Source organism: Echinops telfairi, unplaced genomic scaffold (assembly GCF_000313985.2).
Source record: "Echinops telfairi isolate 266 unplaced genomic scaffold, ASM31398v2 ScPeMD7_7400;HRSCAF=8409, whole genome shotgun sequence".
Taxonomy (NCBI): Eukaryota; Metazoa; Chordata; class Mammalia; order Afrosoricida; family Tenrecidae; genus Echinops; species Echinops telfairi.
This window is the reverse complement of record NW_022111300.1, coordinates 48,233,683-48,261,282: the sequence shown is the minus strand read 5'-3', so window position 1 is coordinate 48,261,282 and position 27,600 is coordinate 48,233,683. Positions and strand designations below refer to the sequence as shown.

General features: G+C 44.5%; 1 protein-coding gene across 1 annotated transcript in view; it reads right to left on the bottom strand.

Moving 5' to 3' along the window:
- Positions 1–4,775: 4,775 nt before the first annotated feature.
- The window catches only part of ZCCHC2 (zinc finger CCHC-type containing 2), a gene marked incomplete at its 5' end in the record, with an annotated part of 51,197 nt that continues 28,372 nt past the window's right edge, over positions 4,776–27,600 (bottom strand). Inside the window, 9 exons of the mRNA XM_045296069.1 lie at positions 4,776–5,682; positions 6,454–7,965; positions 16,707–16,835; positions 17,446–17,537; positions 17,902–17,966; positions 19,082–19,217; positions 21,249–21,306; positions 22,800–22,883; positions 24,902–24,996. Coding sequence (XP_045152004.1) covers positions 5,615–5,682; positions 6,454–7,965; positions 16,707–16,835; positions 17,446–17,537; positions 17,902–17,966; positions 19,082–19,217; positions 21,249–21,306; positions 22,800–22,883; positions 24,902–24,996 — 2,239 coding nt within the window. The remainder of the gene's footprint in view (positions 5,683–6,453; positions 7,966–16,706; positions 16,836–17,445; positions 17,538–17,901; positions 17,967–19,081; positions 19,218–21,248; positions 21,307–22,799; positions 22,884–24,901; positions 24,997–27,600) is intronic.

The following is a 27,600-nucleotide window of genomic DNA, read 5'->3' as shown; positions in this document are numbered from 1 at the left end:
TGCATCCAATAGGGAAATCCTGTGTGTACACCAAGGACATGCCATGTTCCCCAACGGGCCAAGCAGAGGCCTTATGTTTGCCAAGAAGAATGTGTTTTATTTATTTTTTATTAAAAGATCGTTTTATTGGGGGCTCTTAACAACTCTTATTACAATCCATCCAACAATCATATCAGGCAGATTTGTACATATGTTGCCACCAAAGAATGCATTCTAAAAGTAGGTAGATTTCTCTCTGCTGTCTCAAGCTGTTCTTCCAAGGGCGAGAGGAGGGGCTTTCTACTCTGGGAAAGTTCCAGTCTCAGAAACTCGCAGGGGCAGTTCTAACTACCCTGTCCTAGAGGGTGACTAGGAGTGGCCAGCGACTGGACGACAGTGAGTTTAGCTTAGGGCATCGGTGCACGGGCTGTGGTCTGAACCCGAGAGAGAGCTCAGTATTGATAGACTGACCTTAGAGGGGCCCACACTGCACAAGCCTCTCCTGCATCCCCCCCCACCACCCTCTGTATGGCTAGAGTCAACAGGGCCTACCTAGGGTCTCAGTCACTTCCTGAAGAGAAAAAGGCCCACACCAGAGCCTCGATTTCCTCAAGCCAAAACCCCACTCTGACAGAAAGCGAGGCCTTGGTGTGGGTTAGATGGAATAGGGTGGGTTAGGGGGGCCCAGCATTCTTCTATGGTCTTTGGAGATGAAACGAGGGAAGTGTTGTGGGTTAGAGCGACCACCACAGCTTGCCTTGGTTGCTTCTGCTGCCTGGACCTCAGAAAGCTTTTTTGCTGTGGGGGGATCTGTGAGAAATGTGTGTCTTCCCGAGCTCAGGTGGGTGGTGACCCTTAAGTCCTCATTCACTGCCAACTTGTCAATTCTGACTCACAGTGACCTTACAGGACAGAATAGAACAGCCTCTTCGTGGTTTGAGACTTCAAAAGTTTATGGGTACAGTAAGCCTCATCTTGCTCCCTGGGAACCACTGATGTTGTGGGCCAACTGTGCTCCTTCTTAAGTCCTATGTTTTTATAGGTATTTTACACTGGGCCTTAATCTCTCTAGAGCTTTCTCAGGAAAAAGTGACATTTAGTATATTTACATTAAAGGAAAAAAAATCTGGGTTACCTCCCAATGAACCCATTTTACTTGGGGACCTAACCACCAGTACTGCCTCTCTTGGCCTCAATTATCTGGAACCCACACCCTCGACTGACGGATCCACTCTCCAGCTAGATCTCTTCTCTGAGGGTGAGGTCGGCTGTCAGTAGTCAACTGGTCCAGTGCAGAATTAGGTTTAGTATGTGCCTCAGCAGCCCTCACCATCACTGTAAGGCCTAGGCCACCTTCTCCTCCACATTGTCTGTCTCTTGAGGCACTATCACAACTCAGCTCATCCAAACAGAATCCACCTCACATTTGAGTGCTATTTCACGCAACTGTTCCCACATTGTCTGACAGCTCATAACCTTCTTCGAAAACAATCCCATTTTATTGTTGTTTGCTGCCATTGAGTCAGTTGTGACCCTGTGCACTACAGAATCAAACGCTGCCTGGTCCTCCGCTGTCTTCACCATGGTTCCTGTGCTGCAGCCACTGTGTCCATCCATCTTGTTGAGGGCCTCCCTCTCATCCACTATCCCTGCACCAGGCATGATGTCCTTCTCCAGGGATTGCGCTGTCCTGAAATGTCCAAAGTAAGCAAGACCAAGTCTTGTCAGCCTTGCCTGTAAGGAGCACCCTCTTTGGCAGTCCATAGTATTCTCAATATTCTTCACCAGCACAATTAAAATGCACCGAATCTTCTTCAGTTTCTTTATTCAATGCCTTTTCACACGAATATAAGGCAAATGAAAATCCCACGACTTAGGTCAGGTACACCTTAGTCCTGAAAATAACACCCTTGCTTTTTAATAAAGAGGTCTTGTGTAGATTTGCCCAGTGCAACATGTCATGTAACTGCTTCCATGAGCATTAAGTGTGGATTCAAGCAAGACAAAGTCCTCGACAACTTCCAGCTTTTCACCCATTTATCCTATTGGGCTGGTTGTGAGGATTTGGATCTTCTCAATTGGTAGCTGGGGAAAACGAAGTTCAAAGGGCCTTTTCTGTGTGTGCCGTTCTTTCCTAAATTGGCTTCACCAGGGCCCCCTTTCCATGGGCAAAAGCTATGGCCAGTACCTTAGCCCAGAGGCGAGGAACCTTTGCTCTGCCAAGGGCCATTTGGAGACTACATGATTCATGGCTGTCGAAGAGTTAACTCACTCCTGTGATGGCAGAAGCCCTTTGGCATAGTGGGTTATGCATATGGGCTCTGAAAAACCAGCCACTCTGTGGGAGAGAGATGCTTTCTACTTCTGTGAAGTTAGAATCTTGGAAATCCACAGGGGGCAATTCTACTGCCCTCCAGGATTGTTAAGGGTCAGAATGGGCTGTATGGGAGTGAACTTGGTCTGGGTTTGGTTATGTGGTGGCTGGAACCCCTTCTCTCTGCTGAAGCAGTGATTCATTGGGCCCTACTCCTGCCTCAGCCCTCCGTCGTTCTTGACCAGTGAGACACTACAGACCATCTCTGGGCTACCCTTCCGTCCCCCTGGTCTAGCAGCCCACAGGACTAGGGAGTCATTTGGGGTGTGGGGGCGCCTGGACACTGCTGGAGGGTGCCCACCACCTGGAAAACACGATGATGGGCTCTTGGGAAAGGGAGACTTGGCACATCCTTCAGGCCAGCAATGCCCTTTGACGCGCCATGTCCCTGCCCCGGCCCTCAGCACGCTTGCTCCAGCCAGCGAGATACACCCCTTGTCCTGTCCGCCCCGCCCCATGTGAAACAGCTAGAACACGCTACAAGCACACTGGAGAAATGGTTTCTGGACCCCTGTGAAGTAGTGAAGTGAATGAGCTGCAGGGACAGCGTCAGGGCTACAACACCAGAAACAAGTCACAGGAGACGTGTCACGTCATCGTCACCAAGCTCTAGGGAAGCAGAAGAAATCTGCATTTCGAGGGGATCAAAAACGTCGAAAGACAAAAAAGCAAGGGCTGGAACCATTTATTCAGGGTGGGTGGCAGCTCTCCAAGTACAGGACAGGAGAGCTGGGACTGGGTCACGGCCCACGCTGGTGTGGAGAAGCCCTCATCGGCGTGGGAATCAGTTCAAGGCTTACATGTTGCCCTCGGGGATGTCATGTGTTGACTGGAAGTGGGCAAAGCCGACGCCCGGTCAACATAAGCAACACCATGACCATTTCAAACAGACCACTGACTAAACTACCCATGCTCTGGAGTCTTTCATGGTCCACGTGATGCCCATGGGGATGGACGGCTAGGACAGCACCCGGCTACCTCAGCCACCACTAAAGCGCAGGGTGTTTCCGAGGGCCTCCCGCCACATCTTGTACATGACCGTGGGCAAACGTTATTTCGGGACTGAGTGCTAGGGGACAGAACTGGTGGTTACAGATGCCCAATACCAGCCTGTGTGGCCCTGGGCTGGTGGGCTGGGGACTCTTGGCAAACTGGGCCCTTTCTGTCTGGGAGGGCCTGAGACACTCCTCCCCCCACCCGCCCCTGCACACACACAGCGTGGGCTCCACCTCGGCCCTCTAGGGTGAGACCACTTGGGCAGCGTCCAACGTCCAGTGTGATGCTTTATCTTTCACATCTATAAGATTGCAAACAATCAAAAGTCGTAAGCTGTTTTTCATTTTTTTTATTGCTGTTAATTCAAGGAAAAAAGGTTGCATAAAATCCAATCTGTTCTAGAAATATAAGTGGCCTTTCCAGTACATAACATTTCAAATATCAAAGTATATGGTAAACATACAAATAAGGAGAAGGTAACATACCTCCTGTGTACAGTACAGTATTTTAAATCATAAAATAAGCTCCATGAAATACAACTGGCGAGTGATTCACCATGCAATCCATCCGTGGCCTATCAAAGCTCTCATTTGGACAACTCAACTGCAGCTTAACAATTAATTCAATAATGTGGTCCAAAAATACCCAGATCAAATAAAATAGATTTACTCAAAATAATTTCCTTTACTCAAACTTTTTCTTTTTAAATTAAAGCTTTTATCAGCCCCTTTGTCTCTACCCCATCACCAGTCCTCCCCCCCAATTGGTGCTATAAATATAAATGCTACCGAGGAAGCATTAAATTAAGCTTCTTTTTATTTTTCAAGTTTTCCTTTTGTCTAGCAATCTGTTAGGGTCTGAACCAAGACCCAGTATGTGCACGCCTCAGCCGCATGGCCCCAGGCGGGGACGGCCACGCTTCTGCTAGGAGGAGGAAGGACGGCCAGGGCGCCCTGGCCCGAGTGCCTGGCTTTCGGCGGACAACTGGGGCAGCCACTCAGCCACTCTTGCCTGCGGCTGCCAAGTGCAGCCCTCCTTCCCTAAGGACACGGCCGGCTTCCAGAAGACCTCAGTGCACTTTAGGAAATCAAACGTTACCTGGAAGCAATTTAGTACATAGATTGGCTTTAAAAACAAAAACAAAACCTTTTTGTTTGTTTAAACAGCAGCATTTTTACACTTAAGTGACGTGACACAGACATGATTAATACCACCGCCAATCCTCCCCGCGGAGTCCTGCTTTCCCGCGGATGGTAGCGCATGCTGGGACACAGCGTGACTTCGCTACCAGAGACAGGGAGGGCGCAAACGCCTGCCGAGTGGTAGCAGCCCACAGCTTTGCTCAGATTGAAATAAAGCAGACAGGGTCAAACACGACGCAACACTGTAACAGGTGGCCCAGGAACCCGTCCCCTCCCCCCCCACACACACACACTCACATCTTTCACAACACAGCTGTGGACCGCAGGACTTACAACGGGCTGTTGCCATTCACGACCCACACACATACACACAGAGACAACAGTCACACCAGCTTGTTCACTTGGCGTCTCTTGGAAGCAACAGGCTAAGAAAGGGTGGTGAAGGTTTTAAAAAGTATTGTGGGTTATTTTGTTTTAAAGAAACAGCTCTTTGTCATTTTCGTATTTGTTCAGTATCATAAGGTTTGTCATACCCCCGCGCCCCAGCCCCCACCACCAGTTTTCATTTGGCCCACCAACGCTGGTCTATGTCAGCGCCTTCACACACAGTCTCGGGGAAAGGAGCCACCGGCCCCAGCAGGCTTCCTCTGCAGAGTGGTTTGCTCAGGGCGGAACAGTCCACTGCCGGTTGCTCCTGCAGGCCGGGGGCCGGGGGCACAGAGTAGAAAGCTAGGGAAGAAGCAGTGTCTTTTTCAAAACCATGACTGTCACTAGTGTTGTTTTTTAAAAAAGGTCAACCACCCAGTTTTGAAGCGTCAGTAAACATTGCACACGGCACATGTTCAGTGTGGAGAAGGGAAGCCGCGCCACACTGCTCAGTCTGTTCACGTTTCAGTGACATGTGTCAGAGACAGAAGCCTATTGTTGAACAAGGAGACCTGCGGCTCAAAAGCATCGCATTTCTTCTTTTGTTGTGGACACTGGTATAGGAGAGACCCCAACTCCCAACTGCATAGTGATCAGGAAGTGTAATGACAAAAACACCAATGAGATAGCTCTCTGTCCCTCCCCGGCCCATCGCTGCCCCCACGTCACAGTATCAGGCAGGCACGCTTTCCTTGGTTCAGTCTGCAGAATCCAACGAATCATTAGAAGGGGGGAGGGGCGGCGCGTATCTCAGTCTGTAAGTGCCTAAAACGGGAAAGACAGAACCGCTCAGTCACTGCGCACAATTCAGTGTCCCGCACACCACGGCCACATCGCAGAAGCATGCGCTGCACAAGATGCCTTAAAACAGCAACCCAGAGCTAGCTAGCCAGTTTGTTTTTGCTTGAAAGGAGGACTGGCGATTACTCCCGGTTGCAGGGTGCCTTCTCTCTGGGGGTGGGGCAGGGTCGGACACAGTGACAAAAGCCACATGTGAGTGGAGGAGTCTGGGCTGTGGCCACGGCAGGCCGGGCTCATACTTAAGGGTCCTCACTGCACTCAGGGGGTGGTAAGAATATTCAACCCCACCAGGCTCAAACCTGGGAAATGCAATCCTGTCCTGGGTCTGGTTTGCTTTCCAGCCCGAGCTGGGAAGGACGGGGCAGCTGGTTATGCATAGACAGACTACACTGTTTCTAAGAACCTTCTATGTTCGACGACTTAGAGCACGCCCTATTTTTTTTTTTTTAATTTTTAAAAACGTTGCTTATGATACAAAACAGGGCTAAAGCTTTAGGAAAGTATTGCTACCCAGAGCTGGGCCACTGCAGCCAGGGCTTGACTGGTCAGCCTTCTGTGGGCCTGACTGGAAGCTGACAGACCTGCCTCGTGCTCTTGGCTTGCAGGGTCTACGCCTGCCCTGTGTGGTTGGTTACAGACAGCACAGCCCACACCAGTGGGTGCACCCCCGGCTGTCTGCTCCCAGAGCCACCACAGCCTTTCAGAAGCAAGTCGTCTGGGAGCTATCAGCATTACCTTGTTGGCTGGCCTCCATGGACGACTGCTTACAGTCCTGTGCATAGTGCCCGCTGACACCACAGTTGTAACAGGACACGCTGCCGCTCTTCTTGGGCCCTGAGCCATTAGTGCTGGCCACTACACTAGGAGCTGGGTACACGGGGTAGAACCTCCCAAAGCCTGCCATCTGCTGCATGCCGTAGTTGGCCTGGCCACCCATGACGGGCTCATGCATCAATCCGTTTGCATATGGCGTCTGAGGCAGAAAGAAAGGAAGCTGGTTTCCGTTGCTCTGATGTGCTTGGCTGAGGTAGCTGCCGTTGCAAATGGACGGCAGAGTAAAGAAGGATGGGACGCGGTATACTGGCCCGGGCACTGGATTAGGGTAATAGTAACTGTTGAGCTGAAGGTTCCCATTGGTCCCACAGCTACACCTTCGCCCACATGACCCACAAGGACCCATGTGCTGCTGCGGTGGTGGTGGTGGTGGTGGTGGTGGTGGCGGCAGCACAGTCCCACCAGCGCTCGTGTTGCCCACAGCACTGATGTAGGAGGTGCTGTCACTCTGGGCAGTGCTGTGGGTCAATGCGGGGCTCGGGCTCGGGGCAGGGCCGGGGGTGTGGGTGGGAACAGCTGGAGGGACGGTAGGCTGGATCTGGCTGAGGCCGGCGCTCGTGGGCTGTGTGGAAGTGGCCGCCGTGCTTAGCACATTGGAACTCGGGTTGGGTAACACACTGGCAGCCAGGGGAGAACCAGGCACTGGGTAGGAGGCTGGAGGTGGGGCAGCCTGCAGGCCCCCGGCTGAGAGGACGCCCTTCACATTGGTAGGCTGAGGGATCGTGCCTGTGCTTCCCTCAACTTGAGGCACCATTTGACTGAGTCCTACCACCTGGGACGCAGGCTTTGTGATGGGGTCCGTGGCAGCCACAGGCGATCCTGGAAAACTACCTGGGTCGTGGACGGGGATGAAGGCAGCATTTGGTGACCCGATGCTCAGACTCGCGGCTGGCTGCTGTGGCACGTTAATGGTGCAACCCTCAGACGACCCCTGTGGCGGGGACAGTTTTAGCCTCTGGATCGTCAGGTGCAAAGCAGGAGCACCACCGTGCGGAAGGAAAGTTGATGGGATTGGCAATGGGGATGCCAGCAGTTCCAAGTGCTTGTCCGATTCGCCAGCAGCCGCTGTTGGCCCGAGCAGCCCAATAGGGGTGGATGTGGTTGACTCTCGGATGGCAGAAATAGCCACAGGACTAGGAACCAGCACTCCTATTGTTTTGCCATCCACAGCTTTGGGGGGAGGCACCATCACCTCTGGCTTCGGGGCGCCATTGTGCATGACACAGTGTAACGTTGGCATGAAAGAAATATGCGGGTACTTGGGTGAGTTCAAGGAAGCTTCCAGGAGGCTCCCGTGCTCACTGCCTAAGGAGACTATCGGAGCAGGTGGTTTGGCAGTCTGGCTGACAGAAGCGTAGCCCGTGAACCTGGTGGCTAGTGGGTTCCCAGAGTCCTCGGAATTGCTGTCCGTGTCTGGGGGAGACAAACAGGCACAGACATCAACACAAGGGCAAATGCCATCGGTCTTTCTCAAACAAGGCACTCTCTGGAGTCCGAGATTGGGGCCGGTGCCCACCCCCAGGGCTCCTCCTGCTGCCCAGACACACCACCTTTCTGTTTGCTTACGGAATGTTTCCAGGCCTCGCTCAAAGAGCACGGAAGATAAGGGCAAAACAAAGCAAGCGGTCAACTAGAGACTGGATGAAGCCTTTGCTTCATCCCACCTTCACATGGAGACAACAGATGCCCCCCCTTTGACTGCCATCAACTTTAAGCAATCCACTTGTTTTACACTCTACATTGCCAAACCCAAGTTCTTCCTGCTTGTCTCAGATAAGCTTCATATTTAAAAGCATTCAATCAAGAGTTTAACTCAAATATCTAGAGGAGATAGGTGGGAAAGGGGTTGCTTTTAGAATGTAATATTCTCGCTCCTAAAGATTTTGCTAGTGGTCTGACGGCTGTCAAAAATAACACTAGAAGCGACAAAGCAGGGCAAAGGTGAGCCCACTGTCATGCCTCCCAAGTACTAAGAGCACGTGGCTTCTCTGCTGCATCCCTCTGCACCCTGTGCCAGGAGTAACGTCATTCCAGACTCTCTGGACCGGGGCTCCTGAGATCAAGATAAAGAAGGTAAAAGATAAAGTCCAATGCAGTGTGTAAAAACCCAACAACCCCTGGACAAGGGACAATAAGAGATCTAAAGTCGATGGCAAGGTGCGCATAGAATGCCCGTGGGGTGTGGTCAAGTGCAATGTAGCCAAGAGGAAGTACAGAGAGTCCAATGTTTCAATGATAGTGGGACAGGAGGAAAGTAAAAGGCAATAGAGGAAATAACTAGGAAGTAAAAGACATTTATAGAGGTATAAACATAGGAATGCACATATGTAAATATATTAATATATAACAATAAGGATATAGGCCTATGTACATATATTTATATGTTAAGAATTAAAGGAGCAGACAGATATTGGGCCAAGTTCTCCCTCAATGCAAGAACACTTTGTTTTAATAACCTGGCATTCTGTGATGCTCACCTTCCCGACACAATCACTGAAGTCAAAGTGTGTGCATAAGCAAATGTGGTGAAGAAAGCTGATGGTGGCTGGCAATAAACAAGATATAGCTTTGGGCCTCTGCTCATACCCTCCCTCAAAACAAGAACACTTTGTTCCAACCAATCGGCAGTCTCAGAAGTCCACCCTCCTGACACAATTGCTGAAGACAAAACGGTGCACTAGCAAATGTGGTGAAGTAGGTGGATAGTGCCCGGCTATTAAAAGACATAGGCTGGAAGTTACACAAGCTGCCATTCAGCAGTGAAACAACAAGCCCACATAGAAGCACACCACCAGTGCGATCATGAAGAGTCATAGGAACCAGGTAATAGGCATGAGCAGACACATAACAAAACAAAAACATTTTGTTGAGAACGAGGGGGGCTAGAGCAGAGATCCAAAGCCCATCTGTAGACAGTGGAACAATCTCCCCACAGAGAGGCCACAGGGAAAGGATGAGTCACCAGGGTACAGTAAAGCATCGAAGAAACACACTATATTCCGCTGGTTCCTTGAGGCTTCCTCACCCCCCACTTCCATGACTCCAGTGCTGCTCCCCAACTCAGACTAGATCGGAACATGTACACAGGTGTAGAAAGGGATGGGAGCTCATGAATCCAGGAACAGGAGTGGGAATAGTGATACCAGAAGGGTAGGGGGGAGAGGAAGGGAGAAAGGGGGAACCGATGTATCGACATAACCATACACCCCACTATAGGGGGAAGAACAACAGAAAACACGGGGGAAGGGAGACAGTGGTCAGTGTGAGAGATGAAAATAGTAACAACGTACAACCTATCACGGGGTTACGAGGGTGCAGGGGAGTTGGGGAAAGAAGAGCTGATACCACGCAATAGAAAGTGAATGTCTAGCAAAGAATGAGGGCAACATACGTACAAACATGCCTGATTCAACTGATGTACAGATTGTGATAAGAGTTGTATGAGCCCTCAATAAAATAATTTTTTTTAAAAGAAAAAGATAAAGCGTCTGGGGTCTTAAAGGATTTTAGTTAATCAAGCGACCATCTAACAGGGAAGCAACAAAGCCCATATGGAAGAAGCACACCAACCCATGTGATCATGGAGTGTCTACTGGATCAGGTATCAAGCATCAGAAAACCCCAAACAACCATTTCAATGTGAACAAGGGGGGTCAGAGGCCATCTGTAGACAATTGGGCATTCCCTCACAGAAGGACCACAAGGAAGGGACGAGTCAGCCAGGGTGCAGTATAGCACCATGAAACATACAACATTCCTCTAGTTCTTTAATGCTTAATGCTTCCCCCCAACCCCACTATCATGACCCCAATTCTACCTTACAAATCCAGCTAGACCAGAATATGTACACACGGAAAGATAAACCCCTCAGGACCAATAATGGGAATAATGAGACCATGAGGAAAGGGGGAAGGTGGAGAAGGTGGAACCGATTGCAATGATCAACGTATCTCCCCCCCACTCCCAGGGGCCGAACAATAGAAACATGGGTGTAGGGAGACAGCAGACGATGTAAGATAGGAAAATAAAAATAATAAAAATAAATTACCAAGGGTTCATGAGGGTGGGTGAGGGGAGAAGGAGGGAAAAGAGCTGATATCAAGGGTTCAAGTAGAAAGAAAATGTTTTGGAAATTATGACAACATATGTACAAATGTGCTTGTTACAATTGATATTATGGATTGTTATAAGAGCTGTAAGAGTCCCCAATAAAATGATTTTAAAAAAATCATTAACATAGTCACTGCACTGACAGACATAGGTCATGAGATAAAATGTCTATTTGTCAATGTTTCTGCTCATAAACACCAGGGGGTGCCAAAAAGTCTGTAGAAAAATTGCATTACCTTGTATTTCATTTTTCCATGATTTTCTTGAAGTCACTTGTATAAATTAATTGTATTTTGCATAAACAAAGATGTTTATTATTAATTTTTAAAAATGTTGATTATAGCCAGTTCAAGACGTCCAGTTTTCTTTAGTATTTTCTAAAGACAAATCAGGCCTGTCTTCTTAGAAAAAGATTATATAGAATCTGTATGGTTATTAATTCAGCCATTTTATTTATATTAGATTAAATTAATAATTAAGTGGTTCTAGAATAAACCTCCCCCAATCAGAATGCGTTTTGCTAAGCTTTCCAAAACAAAACCTATCCATGGTGTAATCATTTATTTACGGCATTAACCAGTGCAAGGTCTAAGATTGCTGTTTAAGTCCAAAAGAAGCTGAAACAGTTTGGGGTGGCTAATTAGATTTCTATATGAACTGGGCTTTGGCCTGCACCGTCAGTCATGATGTTAAGGATCCAATGATTTTAAGTGGTGCCAAATGGTCTTCCGAATATATTAAGGTTTCAACTAGTTATGTAGTAACACATGTCATCCTTTTTTAAAACCAACTGTGAAAAATAAAAAATCTCAAAAAGAACACAACAAAACCCACCACTATACCCAATAAGCATCACTTGTCTGTCAGTTTATTGTACTGTGGTGGCTTGTGTGCTATGTCACCAAAGTGAACAGGTTTTAGCAGAGCTTCCTGACTAGGTACAGACTATGAGGAAGAAACAGGCTGTCCACTTATGAGGCATGAGTCGCTGAAAACCTCACAAATAGAAGCAGAACATTGTAAGAAGATGGGCCTTTCAGGCCAGAAGGCACTCAAAATATGACTCAGGTTCCCTGCCTTCTCAGAGTAGAGTCAACCACGATGATTCAGATGGAAGGCCCATAGGAGTAAAGCCTTTGGGGATCATCAGTGGCTGATGGGGCATGACTCAAAGGAGATGAAATAGCTGCAAACATCAATTAATAATTGGAACTTGGAATGTATGACTATAAACCTAGGAAAACTGGAAGATGTAAAAAAATATATTATGGAACATCTAAATTGTCCCTGTGAGTTTCTGAGGCTGTAGCTGTTAACGGGAAAAGAAAGCCCAGTCTTTCTCCCATGGAGCAGCTGGTGTTTTAGAACTGCTGACCTTGAGGATCGCAGCCCAATTTGTAACCACTATGCCACCAGGGCTCCTCAAAGGAAGGAACAATAGGTGGAATATATGGTCTTGGTGACACAAATCAAGCTGGATTCAGACAATAGAATTTTGCAAGATAAATGATTTCTTCACAAATACCTTTCACCAATAACATAAAAGATAATTTATACATGTGGACTTGTCCAATAAATGAAATTGACTACATCTGTGAGAAGAGACAATGGAGAAGTCCAATATAAGCTGGTAAAAGCAGGCCAGGGACCAACTGTGAAGTAGACCAACAATTACTCACATGTAAGTTCAGGTTGAAGCTGAAGAAAATGAAAGGTCCACAAGAGCTAAAACATGACCCTGAGTGTATTCCACTGGAACTGCGAGAAGATCTCAAGATCAGATTTGAAACTGAATACTAATGACAGAGACTTGATGAGCTGTGGAATTATATCAAGATCGTTCATGAAGAAAACAAAAGGTCATTATAAAGACAGGAAGCAATGAAAGACCAGAGGAGATACCAGAAGAGACTCTGAAGCTCGTTCTTCATCATACAGTAGCTAAGGAAAACGGAAGAAATGGTGAAGTAAAAGAGCTGAAAGGCACCTTTCAAAGGGCACCTTGAGAAGACAAAGTACAAAATTATAATGGAATGTGCAAAGATCTACAGTTTGAAAACAAAAAAGGAAGAACACATCTAGCATATTTTAAACTGGGGGGGGGGGGACCCTCAAGAAAAATTCAATCCTTGAGTTGCAATACTGAAAGATTCTCTGAGCAAAATAAGGGGCCCTGGTGGTACTCTGTTACATGAGTTGGGCTGTGAACCTCAAGGCCAGCAGTTCAAAACCAGCAGCTGTTCCCTGGGAGGAAGATATGGGGTTTTCTATTCCCATAAAGATTTATTGTCTCGGAAAATCCACAGGGACAGGTACACCCTGTCTTATAGGGTCGTTATGAGTCAGAATCAACTTATGGCAGTGAGTTTAGATAGGCAAAATAGTGAATAAAGCAGGAAACATTAAACAAAATACATAGTCACTATACCAAAAAGAACTAGTTGACATTCAGTCATTTCAAGAGGTCCCATATAAGCAAGAGCCAATTGTGCTGAAGGATCAAGTTCAAGGTGCACTGAAAGTATTAGCTAAAAATAAGTCTCCAGGAATGGATAGAACAGAATATCAATGGAAATGTTTCAACAAGCTGAGGAAGCACTGGAAGCACTCACTCTTCTAAGCCAGGCAATTTGGAAGACAGCTACTTGGCCAACTGATTCAAAGAGATCCATATTTGTACCTATTCCAAACAAAGATGACCCAACAGAATGCTCAAGGTATAGAACAGTACCACTGATGTCACAAGCAAATAAAATACTGCTGAAGATCATCCAACAATTGTTGCAACAGTCCATTGACAGGGAACTGCTAAAGGTTCTGGCCAGATTCATTAGAGGATATGGAACAAGGGATATCACTGCTGACATCAGATATATCTGGGCTAAAAGCAATGAATCCCAGAAAGATACTTATTATTTACTGACTATGCAAAGGCATTCAACTGTGTGAATCATAATAAACTATAGATAGCCTTGAGAAGAATGGGGAATCCAGAACACTCTGTCGTGCTCACGGGGAACCTGTACAAGGATCAAGAGACAGCTATTCAACAGAACAGAGGAATGTTGCATGGTTTACAATCAGGAAAGGTGTGCATCTGGGTTGTAGCCTCTCACCATACTTATTCAATCTGTAGGCTGAGCAAATAATGGAAAGCTAGATGAGGTAAAGAGGAGTGCAGCATCCGGATTAGAGAAAGGCTTACTAACAACATGTGATACACACGTGAGACAACCTTGCTTGCTGGAAGTGAGGAGGGCTTAAGTACTTGTTGATGAAGATCAAGGTTTGCAGCCTTCAGTATGGATTATTACTCATTGTAGAGAAAACAAAAATCCTCACAACTGGACCAATAGGGAACAACATAACGGAGAAAAAATGGAAGTTGTCAGGAATTTTGTTCTGCTTGGACTCACAATCAATGCTCATGGCAGCAGCAGTCGAGAGATCAAAAGGTGCATTGCAGTGGGTCAATCTGCTGCGCAAGAGCTCTAAAGGGTTGAAAAGCAAAGACGTGACCTTTGAGGACTAAGGTGCGCCTGACCCAAGTCATGGTTTTTTGATTGCTTCATATGCATGTGAAAGTTGGACATTGAATAAGGAAGAACTGATGCATTTAAATTGTGGGGCTGGCGAAGAACAAACAGATCGTCCTTGGATGAAGTACAGCCAGAATGCTCCTTAGTGCAAAGCTGGCAAGACTTGGTGTCCCATACTTTGGAGATGCCAGGAAAGACCAGTTCCTGGAGAAGGTCGGTCATTGTGGTTGGTAAACAGAGGGGCAGTGAAAAAGAAGGATGGCCCTCGAAAAGATGGGTTGACACAGCAGCTACAAAAATGGGCTTAAACATAAGAACAATTGTGAGATTGGAGCATGACCTGGCAGTGTTTCATTCTGTTGCACATGAGGGATTCCCGAGCCAGAACTGACCAGACGGTACTTAACAATATACCCAATAAGAAAGACAAAGTCACAAGCTTTTCAAAGCAACCCCTGCATTTAGTCAATGTTCTAGAAATGGCTAAAGCAGTGGTTCTCAACCTTCCTCATGCCGCGAGCCTTTCATACAGTTCCTCATGTTGTAGCGATCTCCAACCATAAAGTTATTTTCGTTGCGACTTCACAGCTGTAATTTTGCTACTGTTATGAATTGTAATATAAATACCCGATATGCAGGATGTATTTTCATTGTTACAAATTGAACATAATTGAAGCATGGCGATTAATCACAAAAACAACATATAATTACATATTGTGAAATATTTATTTCTATTGATAAATGAAATTTTGTCTGGAAGCTTGGTGTAGCATGGTTTAACAGTCTTCATGCCGGGTACTCATATGTGGGCATGTCTGCATGTGGGCGGACCTGCTCGGAGATGGATAGAGGAGGGGTGTCTTGGTTCCGAAGGCCATTGGAAATGTGTTTCCCGATGGTCTTAGGTGACCCCTGTGAAAGGGTTGTTTGACCCCTAAAGGGGTTGTGACCCACAGGTTAAGAACCGCTGGGCTAAAGCCTTCTAGCAAAGTAGGTTTGTAGTTGGTTTAAGAGCACCTTGAGCGATCCTTTCACTTAGAAAAAGCTCATTAAGTCATCTAATAACCGAGCCATTTTAAAAAGTCCTTCACAGTGGTCCACCAACTTATGCTTTGTGACAAGAATGGTTGCGACGAAGCCCCCCCAAGTAATGCAGCATTATTCCAACAACAGCGACACTGAGGCCAGATCTGCACTGTCGGCTACAGCCCACAGGACTATCTGTACGTCCTACAGGCTCAACCACAATCTGTGGAATGAGAGATGCTCCATGCTTGTCTATTCTGGGTAAGAGACTCACATCCTCTCATTTAGCCGTCAAACAACTTTGGGAAAGGCTACCTTCATTTCCCCCTCAAATTAGGAAAACTGGGAGTAACTGCATTCTACACTAGCTATGGGAGCAGACGACGCTAATCCCTTATGATGTAGCACTACAACTACCATAGTTTCACGAACATCACCTGATACTACTTCCTCATGTAGAAGCTGCACCTGATGAAACCACACAATTGATTTACCAAGATGGCCCAAGAGAAGCCATGTGATCCTTCTCTTCCCAGTAGGGGTGTCACCTCAAGTCCAAGTGTTACCAGTCGGGAACTGCCATCATCACCAAGGGATAATTCCTGGATGGTGAAGGAGGGATCCCCTTCCCTCTCTCTCCTCCAGGAAAGCAATGAGGGCACTGGGGCAAATTCTCTCTGAATGATGGAGATTAACCAGATAAAGGCATACAACAATCCAAATTTGTACCAATCCAAATGTGGTCAGAATAGCCAGCACTGAGATATTTTAGATTTTGCCCTAACCCATTCTTTTCTCCAGATCAAAGGGGGCTCTGAAACGAACAGATAACAAACTGCAAACGAGCCACGACATTAAATATAAATGGGTTACAGTTTACTCCCTTCAAAGAGCAAGCAAGAGTGGCAGAATGAATAATATTTTTATAAAATTATCCAACTCTCTGCTTTCTACAAGAGATACACTTTAGAAGCAAAGACACAAAGTCAAACACTTAAGAGGTAAAGTAACAGAAAAAGAGATGCCAACACCACCTTGGAGGGAGCAGTTTTTATGGGCCAGAGTATTTTATGATAAAAGTGTCAATCTATCAGGAATACATGAAAATTATAAACATATATGTGCCTGATGTGTTTATATATACACACCGGATATGCTCACACACATACACATATATGTAGACATACATGTTTACATATACACACATACATATGTATACAAATTTTCACTCCTTCTACCCTAACGCCCCATTTTGCTTGCACCTTTTAAAAAAGTTACTTTCATATGTAGTAAGTTTAAAATCAACACTGCTAGGGAACTGCTGAGAAATTGGTTTTAAGAAGCCCTTTAAAAAAAAAAAAAGAAGCCCTTTAAAATCAGTAATGGCATTTATAGGAATATAAAGTTGCTTATATTTCAGTTTGATTTTAAGGGACAAAACACATTTTCCCCCAGGTCCCCCCCACCTAAATGGCAAACCTCTATCTTTTTCTTCTTCACTCTCAAAGCTTTCTCTTCCATCATGCCGAGGGCTGGATGGGGAACTGTAACTCTCTGAGGATGTTTCTCCACATGTATCATGTCCAGACCCAATGTCCAAATTCCCATCTAAAAAGAGCAACTCCATTTTAACAGCCAGGCCACGCAGTCAAATTACTTTCTGAATAAAATCATTAGAACTTAGTTGCAGTTATAAACTTCTCCCCTTTCCCAGTTTTTCCATAGCCACCTAAAGAGCTTGCCTTTCACTAAGCAAAAAAATTAATCATCACTCTCTAATTTTAATAGAAAATAATTGATATTTACATTCTTAGATCTACCTCTGGTCCAGAAGACGAACTCAATCTAGGTGCCTTTAAGAAACTGGTATAGACTCTCGTCTGGGAGAATTCCCTGAGGGTAGCAGGCAGAGGCGAGAAGAGCCTCCACTTGGGAGAGCCATTGGCTTGGGAAGATCAGTTAAGGAGGCTGTTGCTCAAGTTAGGGAAAAGGTAGTTACTAACTCTGACAAAAGAATTGTCTCTAAGGCTAAATTAAATTGCTTCAATTAATGTAATTAACACCTCAGACTTGTTTAATTCAGAAATTTCTTTGCATCAAAGTGAGGTTAAAGTATGTTAAGATTTGATATGGCAACTTAACACCTCTGATATAAAAACCATCAGGCTAAACATGTTTAGGGGTTGGGATCTTTGAGAGAAAAGCAACGGGTTCTTACCTTTCACGGGACCATCATGAGCCTGTTGAGTTGAGAGACGAATGCCATTTAGTCTACTATTCAACCTGTTGTCCAATTTCTTAATTTTCTCCCTACACCAAACATATACAGATTAGTAATATTTCCCCTAAGGTTTTTTACTAAGCACATTTAAGTACAGTATTAGCAAAATTCTCCTGAAATTTTCTTCTAAATGTTTAAAAAGCAAAATATAACTTAAATACAAGATTCACAATTTTTAATGTACAATTCTGAGATTTTTTCGCCCTCTAACTGGAATACACTAACAATAGCTTATCACCAAAATAATATTTCAAATACTTTGAAATAAAGTAAACCCAGAATAAAAATCCAAAGAAAGCTTATGGAAAGATACAAAGTAAACATGCCCACAATTGAAATAAGATGGTCTTTGCTCACCAATTTCAACTACTGGGCACTGTAAATTGAACCTACTTTTCTATCTGTGGCTTTCCTTTCTTCTTATTTACTGAAGATAAGCTCCACTTGTCAGCTGATGGCTGGTAGGAAGAACGAAAAGAAATCCAACAGACAAAATCATGTAAGGTAACATTCCCAGTTATATATTCCAGCAGATTTTCATATCCAACGTGTTTTGATGTCATCTACCTGAGCCATTACATTTTACATTTCCTGTGAAAAATATTTCATATTTACAATTAATATCTATCACCTATTTTGTTTTTAAATTGGACCTGTGTCCTTTCTCCTGCCCACAAACCAAAACCTCTTGGAAGGGCCTGGCACTGGCTACAAGTTTGTTAGTCCTCTCTCCAAGGGCAAGCAAGGAAAACTGACAGCCCAGACAGAAGGGAAAACCCAATGGGTCTGGGAGCAGACCATCAAAAATGTTGGACTGAGACAACTTATAATTCCAAAAACTACACTTAGTTCACAAAGACAAATATTCCAGGAGGAATTAGCACTTAGAGCTGCATGCTGGCCAGAGACTGCAGTAGGTTAAGGAATCTATTTTTCTAGACAGAGGAAGGTTTTCATTATACCAGCAATAATATCAATAAATGTTCTACTTTCTGCACCCAAATTATAAGAAAGCAAGTATTTCCTAATTACATTCAGGAGAGCCGGTACATTGGGCCCAAAAAACCCCCCCAAAATGTAGATCAGCTTTAAAATTCATGCTCCTTATAATAAAATGGTGATTAAAATGAGAAAACTTATCTCAGAAGCAGAGACATTTAGATTAATAATTTAATATGTTCCTCTAGTTAGAATAAACACTTGCGATATCCTCTTAGTGTGTAGCAATTTTCGAAGGTCCCGCCCTGAGGTGGACTGACACAGGGGCCACAAGAAGGGGCTTGGAAATAGCAATGGATGTGAGGATGCCAGAACTGGGCCTGTTTCCTTCTGTGGTACAGAGGATCTCTGAGCGGTAGAACTGGCTTGATAGCACCTGGCAACAATAATTTTACATGAACAATAAAAATAACCTAAATATGTTTTTTCCCACTCAGAAGCGTCATATAAAGACATTTAAAAGCTAACACTTGAACATTTGCTCACGGCTAGATATAATTTCCACACAACTCAGTTTTCTTACTGGAAGCAACCCTTAAGTGTGTGGCAAATAGAAAGGCCAGCATCCCTGTACCTGGTCAGCCAAGGTCACACAGCGCTCTGGGTGTTGCATGGTGGTAAAGCTTTGCTTCCTCCAATCCACAATCCCATTCTGTTCAGGGTATCGCAGGGGAAACCCATCCAGTGGAGAACAGCTCGTACCAATAGTGCTACCAAGAGAAAAGTTTACAGCGCTTTCAAATCAGACAAGCTGATCTCACTAGTCTCACCGGTCACATGTTACCATGGAGAACCTGGAGTCACCTTTCCTCAGCAAACTGATTTTCCTACAGAATGCCACACGGTAACATGGATGAAGGGGTTTCAAAAGTTTGTGGGAAAAATAACAGAATTCTCCCATAAATTTTCAAGTTCCCCTCATTTAACCTGGGAAATAAACCAATGTGTATTTATAAAGGGGTTTCCAAAAGTTTTGTGGGAAAATAGAATTAAAAGATAATGGGATTTTTCTATGAATTTTTTGAAGCTTCCTCTTAATTACTAAGACTTGTCTAGCAGATGCCAACTAGGCCGGAAAACAGTGTCTGGCTAGCCCCACTTTATGAGACGTTCCTGTAAAACACCTCTGTAGAACCAGGCATATCGAGGGAAAGAATCAAGTGATTGACGATGAGAAAAAGAACCAGACCTGGGCAGACCCATATAAAGGCACTAAAGCAATACTGGAAGAGAAACTGGCTAGGACTTTCCTCAAGCTCAAAGAGATCAGCCTATAGACTCAAGAAGCAGACTTAGTTCTAAGAAAACTACAAAGCATACTACAGGCAAACGATGAAAACCAGACAATGGGGGTGGGGTGAAGAGCAACCAGAGTGCCAGAAACAATGGAGTTGGGCAGCTGGAGGTTGAGTGTCCCCAGAAGCAGAGTCTAGAACACCGGCATTCATTTGGGAGGCAATTCCAGGAAGCAAGAATGAGGGTCAGAGAGTAGGAAGGCTGATAAAAACAAAGAATCCACTGGAAAAGGCACCATTATGAGCACCAGAGGCTCAAAGCTGCCAGGACCTCCCAGAACTATCTCCCCACAGGCGGACACTTGGCAGTGGAGGTTGACTCCAGCAAATGAAGTCCCTTCGCTTCTGCACAGTGCTCATTTGACAGCCAGGTAGGATCAGGAAGTCAGCACCCCTAGAAGGCAGGCAGGCAGGCAGGCAAGCGTGAGCTCACACTGCCCAGCCCCAAAATCTGCAGCATAAGCCAGAGGTGGACTAAGAAAGGCTACCGAGCCTGGGAGCAAAGCTCTGGACCCAAAGGCCAGGAAAGGATTGTTTCTTGGCACTAATTGATGGGCTCAAGCACGTGAACGGTTGTGAGGACGGTGCACCAGTGGGCAGTGTTTTACTACGTCGCACAAAAGGTTGAAACCGAGCCCGACTCACAGCACCTAACAACAACAGAGAATACCTGCCAACCTAGAATCCTACACCTGGCAAAATACACGGTTTTTTGTTTTTTTTCTTCCCTTCAGACAAAAAACAAATGGATTTATCACAGGCAGACTAACTACAAGGAATACTACAGGCATTACTTAGAAGGAAAATAATCACCGATGAATACTAAGAAATACTGCAAAGAAAGAAGAGCAATGGATGAGTAAACCTAAGTACTTCCTGGAAAAGGTCTCATGGGGTTTAAAATAGGCACAGAATGAAAATATGAGTCCTGGTGATACAGTGGTTATGAGTTGAGTTGTGATCTGGAAAGTCAGCAGTTCAAAACCACCAGCTGCTCCAAAGAGGAAAGATGAGGTTTTCTACTCCTGTAAATTGCCAGTCTCTGGAACCCACAAGGGCAGTTCTACCATCTTATGGGGTTGCTATGAGTCAGAATTGACTCAATGGCAGTGAGTTTGAGAGTGGGGTTTTTTGTTTAGGATTTGTAAGTTGGGAGGAGATAAATGAAGTTACAGTGATCTAAAGTGGTCACATAGTTGTGGAAGTGGTAAAAGCACAAATTAGTATTAGACATTAATAAATCAAAGATGCATGACAGTCTCCAGAGTCAACAGGAAAATCAATCTGTAACTATTAAAACTTAGAGATGAGAAAAACAGACAACCAAAGTGATCTGAAATGGTAACACAGGCGAGGTGGGACAAACAGAACACAAGCATCAAAAAGGTAGAATGCATTCAACTAAACAGCAACTGGATCCCGGTGCTTTGCGAACGGGATACCTACTTCACAACGGGCACTTTGCCGGGATGCTTCTTGTGGATTAGAGTGCGTTGCAACACATCTGGAGAAGGGAAAAGCAGTTACTTTATCATACTAGCGGCTGCAGCAAAACCCCAGAAGCACAACAGGGGTTGTGATCACGCAACTCTGTGATCACGCAAAACAATGCTGCCGGTACTAGACTGTGTTTAGCACTATTAAGGATTAAGATAGGAAATTTCTTAAAGCAGCAATTTTTCCGAGTGCAACCTGTTGAATTTTCTTAAATAACCCTTCAGGTGTCCCACCCTGAGGGCAAACCAATCTTGTTCAAAACAATGAGTATCTATTATGAGCAAGCCCCTGCAAAACCACAACCTTCAAGTTCAGGGAAAACTTTAAGGAATGACTTCATGGGGATACAATCAAGGGCCTGTCCAGCCCCTGAACCTCTGGAGGATCATTCCAGTATCCGAGTGGGCACAGCGCAAGCACGATATAATGCTGTGTTTTCAGGCAAATGGAGTGCACAGTTTCTGCTAGCTGTGCAAAACCCAGTCCGTCACTCCCGTCTTTTCAAAAGCACACTACGTTGTGTGCTGTCGGGGGCGGGGTGGTGGGGGTGGTCTTATACATGGATACATTATTCGAGAAAATACAGCACATCCCATAAATATCCTTTGTTTCAACTGCTATCTACCATGATCACATCACAACTTCTTTAGAGCTTTACTGACATTTAAAACACTTGGGCTACTTCCACTTATTTACCGTGAGCACCCTGTGCACATCCCTACTGAGGTCATGCAGAACAACTTTTACAGCGGAACTGATAGAGAGCCACATAAACGATCCCCGACTTTATTACACAGTGACAAATGTCTTTCTGAGAGTCGTCGTAACAATCTACACTACCATTAACAGGGGCTGAGAGCACCCATTTCTTAGCACATTCAACAATGCAGGGCTCTTCAATTTTTGCCAGGCCCTAAAATTTTTGCCAATCTATTCAGTGTGAAATGTTAAGCTAGTTGCTTTAATCTGCATTTTATTTAGTAAGGCTCACCACTGTTTAAGGGCCATTCTGTTTCTTCTATGAACTGCCTGTTTAGGTCTTGGATGCATACTTCTATCAGGTTTACAGGAGGCTCTTTCTAGAGTGTTAGATGTGTTCTTTCATCTGTAAAGATGCAGCAAGTATCACCTCCATTCTGTGGCTTGATACTTCTAGCTTAGGTAGGTAATACCACCACTATAGTCATACATTGCTGCCTTGTTGAAGAAAATCTCCTTTCCTAGATTGTATTTTCTTCTCAAAAGTTTTATATTTTACATACAGATTGTTATTCAGATGCAATTTTTGGACACTGTAAGGACTCTCTATATAAAATATGTATGGTCCCCGGCACACATACAATATGGAAAGTTGATTGTGCCAAGACCATTCATTGGAAATTCCATTACCTCTCTGCTTGTTTGAAATGCTATCTCTCTCACATTCCGAGTTTTCCTATGCCCTTGCCCTTAGGTCACCACCAGGCAAGAAGAACTTCTTCCAGCGAGTTAAGTACTTACCTTCTTCCTGACTTGAAGCCTCTGAGCTGTCTTCTTTTAAGTGTTCTAATATCTTAGATGACTTCAAAGAGGGTGGTAAGTTATCTGCAGGAAGTTTTCGATACTGTTAACGACTCAAGAAAATGACAATAAATATAGTTATTACTCCCCAATCCAGAAGAGTGGAGGGTTACCAGTAAAGCCTACCAGTTAGCTCTGTTAGGAAAGCAAGAGGACACAGCTCAGAATCCTGACTCAGGGAAGCAGCACTCCCCAGCAGATCACTTACAGCTGCCAGCCAAGTTTACTCAAGGGTGATGGGCCAGACCATGCTTCTGAAACCATCTGTGGTGGCTGAGGTGGTGTGTGTGCTGTGTTCACTGTCCATGAGTGCAGCAGTAGTGTGGTGGTGATGCCAAACTACTCTAAGCCTCCCAACTCAGCGTCTGTTCTCTCATTACAGACCAGGACAAGTGGCCTGTGGCCCAGCATTGACCCCCACAGGACACATCAGATGCCCTAACCTGCTTCTCTACTAAAGGACAGCCTGAAAGGGATTCCCAAGCGCAGCACTCTGCTCTAAGCTACCAAGTCGTTCAGTAATGCTTAGCCCCACCTGAGCTGTGAGCATATGCTATACCGAGCTCTATCCCTGGGGAATAAACCATGGTGCTGGCTGTTTTTCAGAAGATCGGGCAAGTGAACCTTGGTGACATTGTGTTCATGGACTTTAACACAGTATTTTACCTCTGTGACAATGTGATACCAGTGCACAAATTCTACCTACCTCTACAGCACTGCATGCTGTCGGGCTCTGAAAATTGTGTTTTCTAATATTTTTATGCAAACCACCCACTTGGGTAAGTTCTCCTAGGTAGTCTGTTAACCTCAACTAACAGTGTAATTTTGCTTCAAAGCCTTTTTGGAATTAATTTTTATAGATATTCATTAAGAAAGTATTCATACTTGGTTCAAGGCAGAAAGCACTGGATGTTATAAGTTTGTGTATCCCTAGAATAATCATGAGTCTAGTTTAAAACAACAACAAACAAAATGACCACCACTATCCAGGCATACATTTACACACGGAGTTGTTCACGCTACTTCAGTCAGTCATGAAGAGTCAGGTGTTTTCATTCTATTGGTTAATAATCTGTTTAAAATATTGAAGGCGTATATACACAATTAGAAAAAATTTAAAAGTTAAGCCATCATTTTGTAATATCCAATTATATTATTTACTTTTCTTTCATCTTACCCAAATTGAGAAAATATGGATTTTTGTCCCTCTTTAAAAACAAAACAAACTCACTGCCATTAAGTTGGTTCCGACTCATAGGGACACTACAGAACAGGGTAGAACTGCTCCTGAACTCTTGTAGGATACAGGAAGTTCAAGTGAGGGGTCAGATTGCTCAAAGGCCCTGAGACTAAACCTGGAAGGTACACCACGTAAATGCTCAGCAGGCCTTGAGCAGTTACAGCACAGGTTGGAAACCAAGCTCCGGAAGCTCACAGCATGTCAAGGGTCTTAACCGTCCAATTTAATTTTGAGCTAATCTTGGGGTAGGTTAAAAACAGAGAAGACCCGAGAGAAGATGGAGACTTTACAGATTACATTGCTTAAGCTCGAAAGAAAGATTTTATCAAAAGCAACATTAAGGAAATGGGAAGGCATTCTTCATGTAGCGTGGCTGACCTTTAAACTTCAGACCGAACATGAAGTGGACAAGGGAGGAGAGGAGAGGCTACTCTTTCCAGCTGGGTGGGTACAGGCACACAGAGGAAAGGCAGGTCACAGGCTAAACGGACATCATGCAGCCACATCTGACATCTCGCCACCTGTGTCAAGCAACCCAAGGATGAAGTGGGTCCAGAAGTGGATAAGGTACACAGACCTTATCTGTATCAATCTGTTTTCCTACATTAGTGTTACATGCGCTTTATAAAAAAAAAACAAAACAAAAATCCTGTAAAATTTATTATAAACTACCAATATTCCAAAAGGATATGCCACTGCTCACTGAGTGTTAACAGAAAGGCAAACCCATATAAGATGGCACAGGAAAGCAAAGAAACCGAAAAACCAAGCCAGGAGACACAGAGAGCAGAGGGCTGTTTACCGAGACTGTGCAAGGGCTCTGATGAGATGGACTGAAAAAAGCTGTGCACTTTCTGACTCTGTAGAAAAGCTTGTGATGAAGTTGAAAATAGCTGCCTGCAAAGAAACAGAAAAGAGATTTGTTAATTTCATGCAATATAAATCCACAGTAGCCCAGTTTAGATTATAATGCAAACATCCGTGGCAGTTTAATTCAGATAGAAAAAGTTTTCTTGCCTTTGCTTTTTTGTTTTTTGAAGAAAAGAATACCACCCTCCAATGTTATTTCTTATAGGAGAAAGTGAGGAAAGCTTATCATTTTCAAGAAACTACCAAAAAGGTCCACTTTTAATCTCTTAAATATTACATGTTCTAGTGGTTAAGGTTTTAATTTCAACAAAAACGTGTAACTTCTGTCTTTGGGGGTGTTTCTGCTCAGAAGAACACGACGTTCCCTTTACTCTTCTGCAGAGGTGCTACTCTGGACAGCCCCACACTCGACAGGAGAGATTGGGAGCTCAGAGTCCTGGAAAATATGGAGCACACACAGCGGTCAGGTGAGTTCCCGACTTAATGTGTATTACACAATTATTAGTGAACCGAGGCAGGCCTAAGTGAAGACTCAGGCTCAGCGTGAATCATGCCATGATTCCAAGTTAATTTAAGTATTATCCTTAAAAGCTCCCTTTCTCAACTTTCCTTGATGCCCTGAAAGAATTCCTATCAGTGGTGCCTGTAGAAAGGGGTCTGGAGTCCACCCATGGATCTGACACCTGTGAACTTAGAAGCTAACTCACCCCAATTAAGCTAGACAGTTCCTCTTTTAGACACAATTTCCTCCCTAAAGGGCAGGACCAATTCCTTGAGGTTCGAAGTCTTAAATAAAATGAACTCCACCAGGCATAGTACTTTGGTGTTTAACATACAAACCCCTTCCATTATGTTGACACACTTTCATTGCTCATGTCATAATTCATTTCTCCCCAAGGTTTTTGGCCTGTCATTCAGATTAATTAAGAATTAATTAAATAACCATACCAAGAGATAGCTCTTATGGGCCAAGGTTGTCTTGGGTATGTGGCAAAAATTTCTTGGTATGAAATATGGAAGGAAATATTTCGAGAGGCAGACAAAGGGGGTGGGGGGAGATACCACCAAGATCCGAGTTGGATGCTCTGGGTCTGACAGACGCATTGTCACTGAAGGCTGAGATTCAAAACCAAAAGGCCTTTGTGAAATCCACACCAAGCTATTGATCCAAAGTATAAGCTGCCCTCAGCTCAGGATCTAAACCTAGACCCCACCTATGGCTTCAAGTATCAATTTCATGTCCTTATGTACTAATGCAAAACCACAAGATGGCAATTATTACATAAAGTGACCACAGACTACCTATTACATTAAATAAATAAGAAAAAGAAGGTTACATTTCGACACGACAGAACTCGTACCTCCCCCACAAGTGTATTTCAGCACCACATTTTCATTTACAAAGTGTCTGGGATTAAATAAATGCACTTAAAAAATCTGTTCCTATCTCTCACTCCCATTTTCCCCCTCCTCTTAAGCATCACCATTCATAAATCAAACCCACTGCTATCGATTGAGTCGATTAACTCTGAGTGACCCCTCAGGATAGAGGAGAAATGTCCCATAGAGTTTCCAAAGTTGCAAATATTTAACAGGTTCCCTTATCTTTTGCCCTCAGAGCAGCTAGGGGTGCTCAAAGCACCACCTTTTCTGCTAACAGTCAAGTAAATAACCACTGCACCTCCAGGGCTCCTACAATACTAATCATCTAAAATTCAAAATCTGAGAATGAAGTTTCCTAAACTTCTATTGAGAGTGTTCAGGCCACAGGCGGTCATCAGGAGAGCATGCAACTACCCGTTACCATGTTCCTAAGCCCAAAGAAAACACCACCAATGCAGTTTTTGAAAAGAGAAATACTGAAAGGAAACTAATCTTTGCCATGGTTGTTGTGAGCATGGCACACACAAGTCCCCGACAAACCTGACCACAGCGCCCACTTTCTTGTAGAACACACTCCTAAAAATCAGCTTCTCTCAACGAGTGTGTTATACAAGAAAGAAATTAACTCCAAGTATCTTTTCTGAACTTGAGCTCCCCTAGGTGATTTTAAGTGTATGAATGTTGCTTTTGCTTGACATTCACACTCACACTATAAACTTCCTGTTCTCTGTACTTCAGTGACACCTCTCCTCTGCTCCATAGATAGTTTCTTGGATGTAAAGGTGGCACAGGACTCTGACTTAACTATTCGCAGACAGCTACTGAGAAGGACCCAACACTTCACAGATAATTTGGGAATGATTTTGTAATCTTAGACTACAAGTGTGAGGATGCAGGAACAAACATTGAAGGACTGAACATAATATTTTTAATGAAACTTCATTTTACATGTAATACAAAAGCTAAGTAGTTAACATTAATACACATCATTGTAAATTTAAGGAGGGAAAATTGCGATCCAAAAGAAACTGGCAAAGAGACAATCTCACAAAAACCATAAATGGCTAAACATAAAGACACTGATTCTGAGTACAGTGAACCCTCGCCACTTCGTGCTTCGACTTCCGCGGCTTCAGCTTAATAGCGCATGCTCTGTCATTACTGCCACTGATTGGCTCATACTGTACACACTTCTGTCTGCATCGCTATGTATCGGAGCTACGTATCAGATGCATTTTTGCTTTTGTA